Source organism: Olea europaea, chromosome 1 (assembly GCF_002742605.1).
Source record: "Olea europaea var. sylvestris chromosome 1, O_europaea_v1, whole genome shotgun sequence".
Classification (NCBI taxonomy): domain Eukaryota; kingdom Viridiplantae; phylum Streptophyta; class Magnoliopsida; order Lamiales; family Oleaceae; genus Olea; species Olea europaea.
The window spans coordinates 14,304,930-14,318,526 of NC_036237.1; the positions used below are offsets into that span (position 1 = coordinate 14,304,930).

Genomic DNA, 13,597 nt, shown 5'->3' on the forward strand with positions numbered 1-13,597 from the left:
TAATTGACATTTTCCATGTAAATAAATTCTAGGCAATTAATTACCTAGAATTTATTTTTTCCATGCAAATTCCACACTTGCAATTAAACGCATCCTTATAATCATTATAAATAGCAGTTGCAAATGAATTTTTCACAATATATGATTTATTGTTGTTAAATTTTATCATACAGATTGATCTATAATCACCAAAATAACATAAGTTAAATATTTACAATATATTTTGACGGATATTGACCTATCGATTGAATGACGGGGTTATCGGTTGAAACCAATGATCCGTTGACCCGTTGCATTGCCCGGGTTGAGTTAAGTCGGGTCTTGTCTAACTCTTTATCGATTCAGATTCAATCTTTTCTTATTCATATGTACAAATCATCTTTCGTGTCATTCAACACAAAATTATCTTTATTAGACTCCCTTATTTCAACTCGAGAATTTCTATTACATCTTGTACATGGTAATGTATCTTTGTCAACCCCCTTTCTCATCATCACAATCATCAATAATTCAAGATTTTACATTACTAGCATCACCTGCTAGTAAACTAGAGGAAGATTGCATAAGGAGGCTCGGGCTCGACGAAGATAGCTTGCAACTCTACGAAAAATTTAATTTTTCTAAACATCAAAATCCTACAGAAGATTACTACATAAATAATTCATGGGGTTAGGTGATTTGAACTAATTTGATGTTTGTTAGGTTTAATTCACCTTTTTATTTTTAATTATAAAAATGGGACTTTGTTAGTCTAATTTTGATACAATTTTAATACAAATGCTTGCGCATTTTGACATAAGCATGCATATACGGTCTACGAAATGATCACATTATCACATGCATACCCCATATGCAAGGTGTCTTGAAAAAGCCTCGAGCATACGTGAATATATGTAAGTCTTATGCGTGAATTTTAGAAGATACAAAGAGTATGGTTAGAGTTGTATAAAAAAGTTCCATTCCTTATTTTCAACATTTTTTATTTTGAAAAAAAAATGCTATTTAAAATAAAGAACTATTGAAGATGCTCTAAATAGATGAAAATCATCTACCACACGAATGTTAAAACATTACAAGTCTTCTAATAAATCAATCTGTCGTGCAATCAAAAGATTGGGGGACCTGGCCCCAGGACACTTCTCCACTGGTAAAGGACGGACGCTGTCAAACTTGGCAGAGCAGAGGTCGTGAGTTCGAAACATGGGGCTCTTGGAAGGCAAGGATTTATTCTTGGAAGGCAAGGGAACATTTGGAAGGCAAGGATTTATTCTTGGAAGGCAAGTGGGAACTTGGAAGGCAAGGATTATTCTTGGAAGGCAAGGTGCAACTTGGATTGGCTTGCTTGGCACTTTGTCAAACCAGGTGAGGAGCGCTCGGACCCTGGCCAGTTGGAGGCACATCCTGCGATTAACCGGATTGTGTGAAGAGGGGCCGGATCACAGACCCAAGGATTAGTCTAGAATAGGACACCTTGTTAAAAAAAAAAATAAAAAAAAATAAAAAAATAAAAAAAGATTGGGGGACCTCTGTCGCTGTTTATCCTTATCGGCAGTTTCACCCAGTTTCTCCCAACTCCCAAGCAGTTCTAGAAGCATTTGGCAGGTCGTGTTGGTCGAGTTCGGAGTCGGGTTGTCCAACCACCATGCTCATTACCGCCACCCTCTCAGTCTCAGCCGGAGCTCCACTTATCACCGGATTCCAAGCCAAGAAATACACGAACCACAGGAATTTTACAGTCTTGGCTAGTGAATTTCCATCATTTCTTCCTAAAGAAGTTGAGAACATTAAGGACTCATTTGCCAGAACACTGTCCTCAAGGATTGAGAGGCTGCCTGTGCATGTAAGCTCACATTATCTTGTGAAATTTCTGTTTTTACGAGGTGTTATTGTATTCCAATACTTGTTTATAAATTAGTGAGCTAGGTTTTCTATTTTGATTTAGAATTGTTTAATGGCTTCCTGTAAGGTCTCATAACTTGCAAAGTATTATGATTTTCATCATTGAATTCTAATGTATTTTAATTTAGTGTATCTTATCCATTTCTTCTCGCATTTCTGCTTTAAAACTGTTTGGTTGCTACACAAAAGGTCTCGGTAGCTCGCGAAAATTTATAATTTGCGTGGTAACATATATCCTAACATTTTGTAGTTTTCTTCTATAACTAAAAAGGTTATGCTTCTAATGAAAAAATATTGCAATTTAAAGTTCCAAGCTTTTAGTTCTTTTTGTTTGTAAGTGTCTTTGAATATATCAACAAGTGAATTTGACACGAATCAAGGATAAATTGAGGGAATGATGAGTTAGATTGTTGGAATATGACTTGTGTAGACCTAAAGAAGTTATCAGCCACAAGGATTTAGTGGTGAAGGATTTGATTGTCATTAATCTTCTAGTAGGAGTAAAGATGTGATAAAGGGAGTGGCTGAAAAAGGATTCATATAGCCGACTTCAATTTCATTAAGAATATTGCTTAATTGTTAACATTGTTACATTGAATTCATAATTTTAGGGGAAGGGGAACTGAACCAGGTTTACCCTTAGAGGTGTAGTATTTGCTTAGTCTTCTTTGGTGTTCGGGTATTCTTTCGACATCAAGAGAAAAAAGTGACTATTAAATACAATGCTTAGTATTTATTTGACTCGGGCAAGCTTTTACAAGGTCTTCCTATAGATTTATAAAGATATTCAAACCAATCTAACTTAAAAAGCTTCATTGACATTGCATAATGTTGCTTATAATCATACTTCCATGCTTACGTCCCATTGTCTTCTTTGTAGGTAAGTTTTTCAAAAAATTGTATCATGAGTAGTTGTGTAAAGCCAAAGACAAGTGACAATACTGATCCATTGGTTCTTCTCCACGGCTTCGACAGGTTTGCATCCTAGGAAATTGACACGATAACATTGCTCATTTTATGTGTTTCCACAGTCATCTCTTCTTATTCTTCAGCTCCTGTTTAGAATGGAGATATATGTTCCCATTGCTTGAGGAGGCTGGGTTGGAGACCTGGGCAGTAGATATTCTAGGGTGGGGCTTCTCTGATTTAGGCATGTTGTCTCTGTTCGTTTTTTTCCCCTTCTTTCCTCTTACATTCCTCAAATTTCAATTGGGAATTCAAGTTTAATCACAAATTTTCTATGCAATAATTTGCCCATTTTTTTGTTTTCTCCTCGCATTTATTAGAGAAGGTTCGCTCATTCAATGTAACTTCAAAACGTGAGCATCTTTATCAGGTATCCACTTGCTCTGTCAGTGACATTTATATTACGTTTACAAAGAAAAATGAAAGAAATATCTAGATCAAGTGACTTCTTTCCCTTGATGCCGGGATAGAAGTCACGTCATTGGTCTTTGCTATCTGCTCATTTTGGCAAAAGATAATTACTCTAATGCCTCATATAAGAAATTATGATGTGCTGCCAACTGGTTCTTGGTTGAGAATTATTGCATCTAGCATTAGCCTTTTTATTTTCTGAAAGGCTGGGTTGATTTTTGTTGGTTTTCGATAGTTTTGGAAATCCTACATCAAGAGGCCGATGACATTAGTTGGCCCAAGTCTTGGAGCTGCTGTTGCAATTGATTTTGTAGTGAACTATCCAGAAGCTGTAAGTCATGGGAACGTGAAACTACTTGTACTTTGACTGTTTTCTCTGATACTGCCACCATTATCTTACGGCTTAGTTCGAGGAGATTCTGTGTTTCCTCAGGTTGATAAGCTGGTTTTCATTGATGCAAGCGTCTATGGAGAAGGTACAGGGAACCTTACAAAGCTACCCAAAGCAGTCGCATATACAGGGGTGAGTGCTTCAAGAATAATCACACTGATGGGCTTGTTGTATTTGTTGAATGCTCGAGTCCTATGAAGATAATTAATCGTCTTAAGTTAGTTGACAAATTAGTCATCCTTTTTCTAATATACGAATTGCAACTATCGTGGTAATGTTGTTGAAAAACGTCAAGCTTTCGATCAACTGACACTATGTATCAGCATATACCAAGAGGAGCGTGGAGTTATGCATTCCTCTTTATGTTAGGCTGGCCAATACCCCTTTTTAAGGTCTTTTTAACTACTAGATATCTTCCTCGTCTCTGGTTGAATCACCTATTCCTTTTTCCGTTGTTCCCATCAATGGGTCAAACCCTTCTCTGCTGTGAGTTATGCAGTCCTCTTTATGTTAGGCTGGCCAGTACCCCTTCTTAAGGTCTTTTTAACTAGGTATCTTCCTCGTCTCTGGTCGAATCACCTATTCCTTTCTCCATTGTTCCCATCAATGGGTCAAACTCTTCTCCGCCATTACAGAGTTCTTCTGCTCTAATCTCAAAAATAGAAGGTCATAAGGAATTTTGGTACCAAGCAAGGGCAGAAGTGTAGAAAGATTCCCTTCTCCCATTTCGATAACCTTTTATCGGCTTCAGAGTTGAGAGGTAAACCTCCAAAATGATAGCATTAGAAATATTGCTTGATTCTCAAGCTTAAGTATATTTTATTATAAGTTATAACAAGAGCATTTCTTTCTAGAATTTATAATTCATTTTAACCTTAGGTTAATCCACTATCATACACTTCATTCTTAAACCGTCTTCATTTCTTGAACAGGCGTATGTATTAAAGAGTATCCTGTTGCGCCTATATGCAACTTCATTGGCTTTTAATAGCATACCATTTAGTACCAGCCTTGACTGGACAAATGTGAGCATTTGTAATTATGTCGTGCAGTTGCATTTATGTGGTTCTTGTTTCATATTATACTCTAATGTTCTTAGGCGAGACTAAATTTGATTTTTCGAGTTACTATCCCAGATTGGTCGCCTACATTGTCTATTACCATGGTGGGAGGATGCAACTGTTGATTTTATGATTAGTGGAGGCTACAACGTCAGTGGTGATATTAAACACGTAAGAGAAAACTTGTATTGCTATATATAAACTTTTACTTGTTAACGAAAATTATCTCGTGCGCATAGCTGCACACAATCTCTTTATTCTACAAAATGCCACATTATGCAGGTAAAGCAGAAAACGCTTATAATTTGGGGTCAAAATGATCAAATTATTGATAGCAAGCTAGGTGTGGTAAGTGTCTTTTGGCTTTGCTATATTTGAGATATTATAGAAGCATGACTTTATATTTGTATGACACAGAGACTGCATTGTGAACTACCAAATGCAATTATACGTGAAATACCCGACTGTGGTCACATCCCCCATGTTGAGAAGCCGGCAGAAGTTTTGAAGTTGGTTAAGGAGTTCATTCAAGCTGAAAGCGGGGTGGCCATAAAGAATTCCATCCTCTCTTAACGTTTTCGTCTCTCTTTGGATAATATGCAGGTTGGGAATTGGCTACAGCTATCTATAGTAATGTTTCCCTCAATTCTGGTACAAATCTTTGTACTTCTTGGATACATTGTACAAAATGTATCTTTCTTTGATTGCAAATAATTGGTTCTTCTGTGGAGCGAATTTTTTGGTCCTCATTTTCAACTATAAATTTTCCCAATAAAATAATTTTGCATGTAAAATCAAAATCTTTTCATATTTCTTAAGTACACATTCTCTAGAAAATTCACTTTTCACAAAATCTATTGTAATACCCCAAATATATGTACAATATATTATGAGGCATTAATGTTGTTTTGATATTTTAGGGTAACTTAGCGACTTTATTATTTTTTAGGACCTTGTGTTAATATTCGTAATAATTGGATATATACGAGTTTTATGCAAAATTAAATTTAATATTATTTTAAATATCTATTAAATTTTCATGGAGTTATCTAATATAAAAGTATTTACTGTTTAGAATCTTAACATATATACCTTGAAAATAAGAGTTTCAAACGGAATTAGAATTTAACATTTGGATATATATGGAATTATTATCGGGGTTTTTTTTTTTTTTAATATATATAAAGGTGTTTAGATAAATTTAAAATTTTAATATATTTATATATACTCATGTAGTTAGAATTTTCTTTGGTAAGGTTTGTTAAGAGTCCAATTTAAATTTTAGTTAAGAGTTCTATTAAAATTCTAAGTAGATCATTGTTATACTCACACTTATAAATACCCTCCTGTTGTGCACTTCAATTCAGGCAAATTCGTAGAGGAAAAAAGCATAGAGAAAGAGAGAAAAGAAGGGGAGGGAGAGAGAGAAGAAAAAATGTTAGAAAGAGGGAAAAAAAGAGGGAGAGAGAAGAAAGAAAAAGAAACGAAAAGGAAGAAAAGAAAATGGTTTCTAGTGCGTGTGAGATCCATTCGCAAGAATTTTCAATCCTAAATAGCTCAAGTACACAATGAATTTAACGAATTAGTTATGAATTCCTCTAAATGTTAAGTGATTTCTTGTTTTCACTTTTTAATATTTTTAAGTTAAGTATTTTATGTCCTATTATGTGATCCAAATTAAAGAAGGATCTTGTTTGTACTACCATATGTTGTTATTATGTAGATCTACACAGAAACCAGCCATAGAGCTTAATACCCTAAGTAGAGATTGAGAATGAGTATGACTTAAGTGAGAATGAGACGGTCAAGTTTCTATCCCACTAGAAAATTATGCTACATGTGTATTTTACTTGCTTTTTATATTAAGTCCCCATTTGATTCCAATTCTTCGATCACAAACATGAAAAATATGATCGGTATTTATCACATCAAGCTACCATATTTGATTTTATATCTCTTGGGTGAGTCCTGTAATGACTATATTTTTCATTCCCATTCTTAGAAAAATGGCTATCAAACGGGGCGTGAAAATATTTGCATGAAATCTATATTGAGTGTATTCGTATGCTCATTTCATATTCTAAATTATTTTTTCAAATGCTTGATGAATCGGAGTTGGTCATGAATTTTATTTTCTTTCAGTATTTAGCCTTTTGGTTTAAAATTTATTTACAATCAAAATTTTATTTTCAAAATCGATGAATTAATATTTCATTAGTAATTTGAATTTATTTGATATATTATGAGATAATGAAATAACTTATTTTATTCTGTAAAGTTTCTTCAATTTTTTGTATTATTATGTGTCAATCAACTTTTATAATGGCTAAAAGAATGAATTAACCTTCGGAACATAGGTTTCGAGGCGTTACAGCATAATATCAATGCCCAGTCAATCTTTCCTGTAGACTTTGTGAAATTAAAACTTTAGAGCTCTTTGTATGTTAAAGATTTATATAAATTTTGATCGACACAATATCGGGACCAGCATGATAAACTTCTAACCAACGATCTAATGTATGAAATTAATTTATTTTAAAGTTAACAAGTGATTGCTTGAACTTGATATATCTTCTTTGTAGAAAGTTGAATTGTTATATTTTACAAAAAATTTATTACGATATTTATTTTCGTAAAGCCATGATGAGAATTAGAAAAGTAATTGAGTAAAGCAGTGATTATGTAAAATATAATGGAAAATTTATTGTTTGAGTTTTCTTGATTTGTGTATTCACAAGAATGAAAGGCTTTGTTAAAAAGAGCTAAATTGCCTAAGGCGAGCTTAGAATTTAAGCTTTCTTCTTGTGACGCCCTCTTTATCCAGAAGCCTTTTTAGTTGTGTGTTATTAAAATCAATAAGAAGAAAAGCAATATTGCAAACCAACTAAAAAAATGTAAAACATATTTAGTCAAATCTTATTGGAAACAATAAGAATATATTGAACAGAAACAACATTATATATACTCAAGTATTCTAATGTCGCCAGTTATGTCAGAATAGTTGAATTGACTTGAATGGCTTCTAATATATGATTCCCATATTTAAGGTTTAGATTGTAGCTCACTTAACACGAAAATTATTAGCTGCTATACCAAAAATGTCGTAGCAGCAAACACAACAACAGCTACGAGGTAGGCCTGGATCATTGTCAATTGTAGAACAATTGTGCAAAATGCACCCACCCCGTGTTGGAATGTGGCCTTGATCCACTGGCTACTAAAGAATGGCGTCGCCATCTTGAGCGTATCTTCAGGTTTATGGAATGCATTGACACACAAAAAATCGTTTGTGTAGTATTTATGATGGAGAAGGAACATGTCATTGGTGGGAGATGACTAATAGATCCCGTAATGCGGAGCAATAGCGTAACCTTAAATGGGCACATTTCAAAGAGATAGTGCTTCAGAAGTACTTTTCCACTATTTTAAGAGACAAGAATGAAGCAGATTTCCTTGAGCTAAAGCAGAGAAACATGATGCTCACCGAATATGAGCAAAAGTTTGAGGAGATATTTGGATTTGCCCCACATCTCGTGGATATAGAAGAGTGATGAGCTCAACGTTTTGAATGTGGGCTAAAAACTGACATTAGGAAAGCAGTGGTAGAATTTTAATTAGGTACTTATCAGGGAGTTCTAGAGAAGGCTCTAGTATAGCCTTTGACGATGACCAGATTGGTGAAGGTTGTAAATAGTTGACTGGCTCTTTAAACAAGCATAAATGGTATGAAAATATTAAGAGGAATGGAAAAAGGTCCCAATAAGAAGGGAATGTGCTTAATGCAAATTATATATCGAGGAACCTAAATTTAGAAATGGATGGGAAGATTATAAAAACAGACTTAGTCGACCTAAACATGAAAGATTTTGATTTTATACTTGGAATGGACTGGTTGTCGAAAAGTCATGCAACCATTTATTGTTTCGAGAATGATGTAATTTTTCAACGACCCGATGAAGAAGAATTTTATTTCTTTAGAACAAGGGTGAAATCTCTACCCCTACTTAGTAGTACAAGCCGAGCGCTTGTTGGAATTGAAGTTTGCTCAAGGATTCTTAGTGTCCTTGACTAGCATTGATTAGAAGAAGTTAACCATCGACAAAGTTAGTGTGGTTAGATATTTTTTAGATGTATTTCCAGAAGATTTACAGGAATGCCTCCAAATCGAGAGGTGGAGTTTATTATTAACCTCGTAATGAGTGCCACCAATTTTAAAGGCCCTTTATAGTATAGCATCGGTAGAACTTCAAGAGTTGAAAGTACAATTGTAGGAGTTTCTTGACAAGGGTTTTATTAGACTTAGTGTCTCACCATGGGAGCACCAATATTGTTCGTAAAGAAGAAGGATGGATCAATGAGAATGTACATCGATTATCAAGAGCTGAACCGTATTATAATTAAAAAAATTATTCCCTCCTTAAAATTGAAGAATTATTTGACCATCTATAAGTTGCCAAGGTCTTCTCGAAAATTGATTTAAGATCAGGCTATCATCAGTTGATAATTAAAGCAAATGACATTCTTAAGACAACATGGACACTATGAGTTCTTGGTGATACCCTTTGCCTTGACAAATGCACGGACAGTCTTCAAAGATCTCATAAATTGAGTTTTTTCATAACTATTTGGATCAGTTTGTTATTGTCTTCATTAACGATATACTAATCTATTTAAAGAGTGAGGATGAACATATGGAACACCTAAAGATTATTCTTGAAATATTAAGGAAAGAGAAGCTATATGCCAAATTCAAAAAAATGCAAATTTTGGCTCAATAGAGTAGGATTTCTGGACCATATAATTGTAGCCTGAGGAATTGAAGTTGACATAGGTAAAGTTAAAGAAATTGCTGATTGGCCTTGGCCAACTAATATTAGAGAAGGTTGCAGTTTCTTGGGATTAGTAGATTATTATAGGCGATTCATTGAAGGGTTTACAAAGATTGACATCCCAATGTTTTAGCTAAAGAGAGTAAACGTGAAATTCTAATGGACGAATAGGTGCAAACAGAGCTTTTAGGAACTAAAACAGAAATTGACCTCAACTCCAGTCTTGATCATACGCAAAAGGTCAGAAGGTTTTATTACCTGTAGCGATGTATCTAAGCAAGATCGGAGATATGTACTTATGCAGTATGGTAAAGTTATCACATATGTTTCCAAACAACTAAAGTCTCATGAAGAAAATATCAATCGCATGACCTGGAGTTAGCAGCAGTAGTTCATGCACTAAAGATATGGCGACACTATCTTTGCAGAGCTAAATGTGATATTTCTACGAACCACAAGAACCTAAAATATATCTTCACCCAGAAAGAATTGAACATGAGACAAGGCAAATGGCTAAAATTGCTAAATGATTATAATTCTGCCATTCATTATCATCCAGGAAAGGTAATGTAGTTGCTGATGCATTAAGCAGGAAGATAGTAGGACATTTGACAGCTTTACCCACTATACAGAAATCATTATTCAGAGATATAGATCACTTACAACTTGAGGTAATCTTACCTCTAGCATCTATTGCAACACGAATTGCTACCCCTACAGTTCGACCTACTATTCGAGATCGAATTAAGAAAGCACGATATAGTGATCTATTTTTTGCAAAAGATTAAAGGTGAAGTTGGCACGGGCAAACGAAAGAGTTTTGAGCTAGCTGAAGAGAACACATTGATGTTTAGAGGAAGTTTGTGTGTATCGATGGATGAGAAATAAGAAAAGAAATATAAGAAGAAGCTTACTTCGCCCCATGTGCAGCACATCCTGCTGGAACAAAAATGTGTAATGACCTTCAAAGCATATTTTGTTGGCAAAACATGGAAAGAAAAATAGCTTTATTGTAGAGAAGTCCATAGCTTGCTAGCAAGTGAAAGCAGAACATCAGAATTATTAAATCCACTAGAGATTCCTGAATGGAAATGAGAGCATATTGCCATGAATTTTATAGTTGGTTTTCCAAAAGCAAATAGAGAAAATGATGGAATTTGGGTTATTATTGATAGATTGACAAAGTCAAATCCTTTTTTACTAGTAAAGATAACTTTTAATATGGATCAGTTAGCTCAACTATATATTAAAGAAGCGATCAAATTACATGGGACCCTAGTCTCTATTGTATCAGATAGAGATCTGAGATTCACTTTAAAATTTTGAAAAAGTATGCACAAGACAATGGAGACTAAGTTAAACTTCAGTACTGCTTTTCTCCCACAGGTAGTTAGGCAGTCGGAGAGGACTATTCAAATTCTTGATGACATGATTCGAGCATGTGTCCTAGATCTTGGAGGAAGCTAGGAAAAAATCTACCATTGGTAGAAATTTCCTATTATAATAGCTATCAGACTACCATAGGAATAGCCCCCCTTTGAGGCTTTGTATGATAAAAGGTGCAGATCTCCAACTTATAGGGATGAAACTTGTGAGCGAAGAATTCTATGGCTTGAGATTATTGAGCGAACATTCCAAGTTATTGAAAAGATTCGAGCTAGAATAAGGATTGCCCAAGATCGACAAAAAATTTATTCAGATAATAGAAGGAATGATCTTGAATTCGAGGTTGGTGACAAAGTTTTCCTAAAAATAACTTCTATAAAGGGAGTTATTTGATTTGGCAAAAGGGGAAAGCTCCAATTAAGATACATAGGACCTTTTAAGATTTCAAAATATGTGGGTATTTTGACTTACGAGCTACCATTGCCTCCCGAACTTTCAACAGTACATAATGCCTTTCATGTCTCTATGTTTCGAAAATACATATTAGATTTTGGCCACGTGATTAATCCTGAATCATTAGACGTTCATCCAAATCTAACTTACGAGGAAGCTCCAATAATTATCTTGGATAGGAAGATTCAAATAATTTGAAATAGAAAAATTTCGCTGGTAAAAGTTCAGTAGTGGAATCATGCGGGGGAAGAATCCACTTGAGAACATGAGGCGGATATTAAAGCTAAATACCCATAGTTTTTAGATAACCAAGGTAAATTTCGAGGACGAAATTATTTTAAGAAGGCGAAGATGTAATATCCCAAACATACATGCAATATATTATGAGGCATAAATGCACGTTTTGTTATTTTAGAGTAACTTAGCAACTTTACTATTTTCTAGGACATTGTGTTAATATTCCTAATAATTGGATATATGAGTTTTACACGAAATTAAATTTTAATTTTATTTTGGATATCTATTAAATTATTATTGAATTATGTGATATAAAAGTATTTAGATAAATTTAGAATTTTAACATATTTACACCTTGAAAGTAAGAGTTTCGACGAAATTAGAATTTAATATTTGGATATATGTGGAATTATTATAGATATATATATTTTTATATAAAGGTGTTTAGATAAATTTAGAATTTTAACACAGCTACCCTAGAATCTTATCCTCACGTAGTTAGAATTTTCTTTGGTAAGATTTGTTAAGAGTTCAATTTAAATTCTAATAAGAGTTCTATTAAAATTCTAGGTAGATTATTATTATTATAATCACACCTATAAATACCCTCGTTTTGTGCACTTCAACTCAAAAAAAAAAAAAATCGTAGAGAAAAAAGAATAGAGATAAAGAGAAAAGAAGGGGGAGAGAGACGGAGAGAGAGAAAAAAAAAGATAGAGAAGAAAAAAGTCGTGAAGAGAGAAGAAAGAAAAAGAAACGAAAAGGAAAGAAAAGAAAAGAAAAAAAAAGGTTTTCTAGTGCGTTCGAGATCTATTCGCAAGAATTTTCAGTCCTAAGCACCTCAAGTATGCATGGAATTTAATGAATTAGCTATGAATTTCTCTAAATACCAAGTGATTTCGTGTTTTCACTTTTTAATGTTTTAAGTTAGGTATTTTGTGTGCTATTATGTGATCCAAATCAAAGAAGGATCTTGTTCGTAATATCATAGGGTATAATTATGTAAATCTATACAGAAACCAGCCATAAGGCTTAATATCCTAAGTAGATATTGAGAATGAGATGGCCAGGTTTCTATCCCACTAGAAAATTAAGTTATATGAGTATTTTACTTGCTTTTTATATTAAATTGTGAAAATACTGATGTGAAATCCATGCAGAGTGTATTTGTATTATCATTCCATATTCTAAATTATTTTTACAGATGCTTGATGGATCAGAGTTGGAGGCTGAGACTGCTGATAGAGTCTATGTCGCTGGATCAAGAATTTTATTTTCTTTCAATATTTAGCATTTAGTTTAAAATTTATTTCCAATCAAAATTTTATTTTCAAAATTGATGAATTTATATTTCATTAGTGGTTTGAATTTACTTGATATATTATGAGACAATAAAATAACTTGTTTTATTCCGTAAAGTTTTTTTCATTTTTTTTTGTATTATAATTTGTCAATCAACTTTTATAATGACTAAAAAATTAATTAAGTAACCTCGAGATAGAGGTTCCGAGGTGTTACAACAATTTTCAAAATATTTCTACTAAATAGGGGGCTAACCTTAAATGTCAGTCTTATACAATCAGTACTAAGGCATAGACGTGTGCACATTTTTTAATAAATAGGTGACAAAAGAAACTTTCTCCACTGTGCACATTTTTTTTTTTTTTTATATATAAGTGACAGAAAAAATGTACCGCTGAAGAGTACCACCTTTACTTATTTACATTACTCTTTTTAATAGAACTAGTCAACGTTAAATGTGCAATTATGAAGTACTTTATAAGTTTTGTAAAAGTTATATTTGAATATGAATGAATCTTAATTAATTAAGAATTAATATCAAGAAATATATATGTGATAATGAATGTTAAATCATTTATTTGATTTATAATTCTGTAAAATCGGATGTTAATTAGCATAGAAGGACGTGAGTAATGAAATATATTTCTGAACGTGAAATTCTA

General features: G+C 33.4%; 1 protein-coding gene across 3 annotated transcripts; it reads left to right on the forward strand.

Moving 5' to 3' along the window:
• Positions 1-1,524: 1,524 nt before the first annotated feature.
• LOC111395194 (uncharacterized hydrolase YugF) lies at positions 1,525-13,045 on the forward strand. Of its 3 annotated transcripts, XM_023021198.1 has the most exons (11): positions 1,525-1,840; positions 2,780-2,874; positions 2,952-3,049; positions 3,186-3,235; positions 3,512-3,607; positions 3,710-3,799; positions 4,600-4,692; positions 4,804-4,899; positions 5,011-5,076; positions 5,146-5,331; positions 12,838-13,045. In XM_023021198.1, the coding sequence occupies exons 1-10, from the start codon at positions 1,643-1,645 to the stop codon at positions 5,299-5,301; spliced, it is 1,038 nt and encodes a 345-aa protein (XP_022876966.1). In that variant the 5' UTR covers positions 1,525-1,642; the 3' UTR covers positions 5,302-5,331; positions 12,838-13,045. The 3 variants fall into 3 exon arrangements, with proteins under 3 accessions (XP_022876966.1, XP_022876963.1, XP_022876972.1); XM_023021195.1 differs by lacking the exon at positions 12,838-13,045 and having other exon boundaries at positions 5,146-5,477; XM_023021204.1 differs by lacking the exons at positions 4,600-4,692; positions 12,838-13,045 and having other exon boundaries at positions 5,146-5,477.
• Positions 13,046-13,597: the final 552 nt, after the last annotated feature.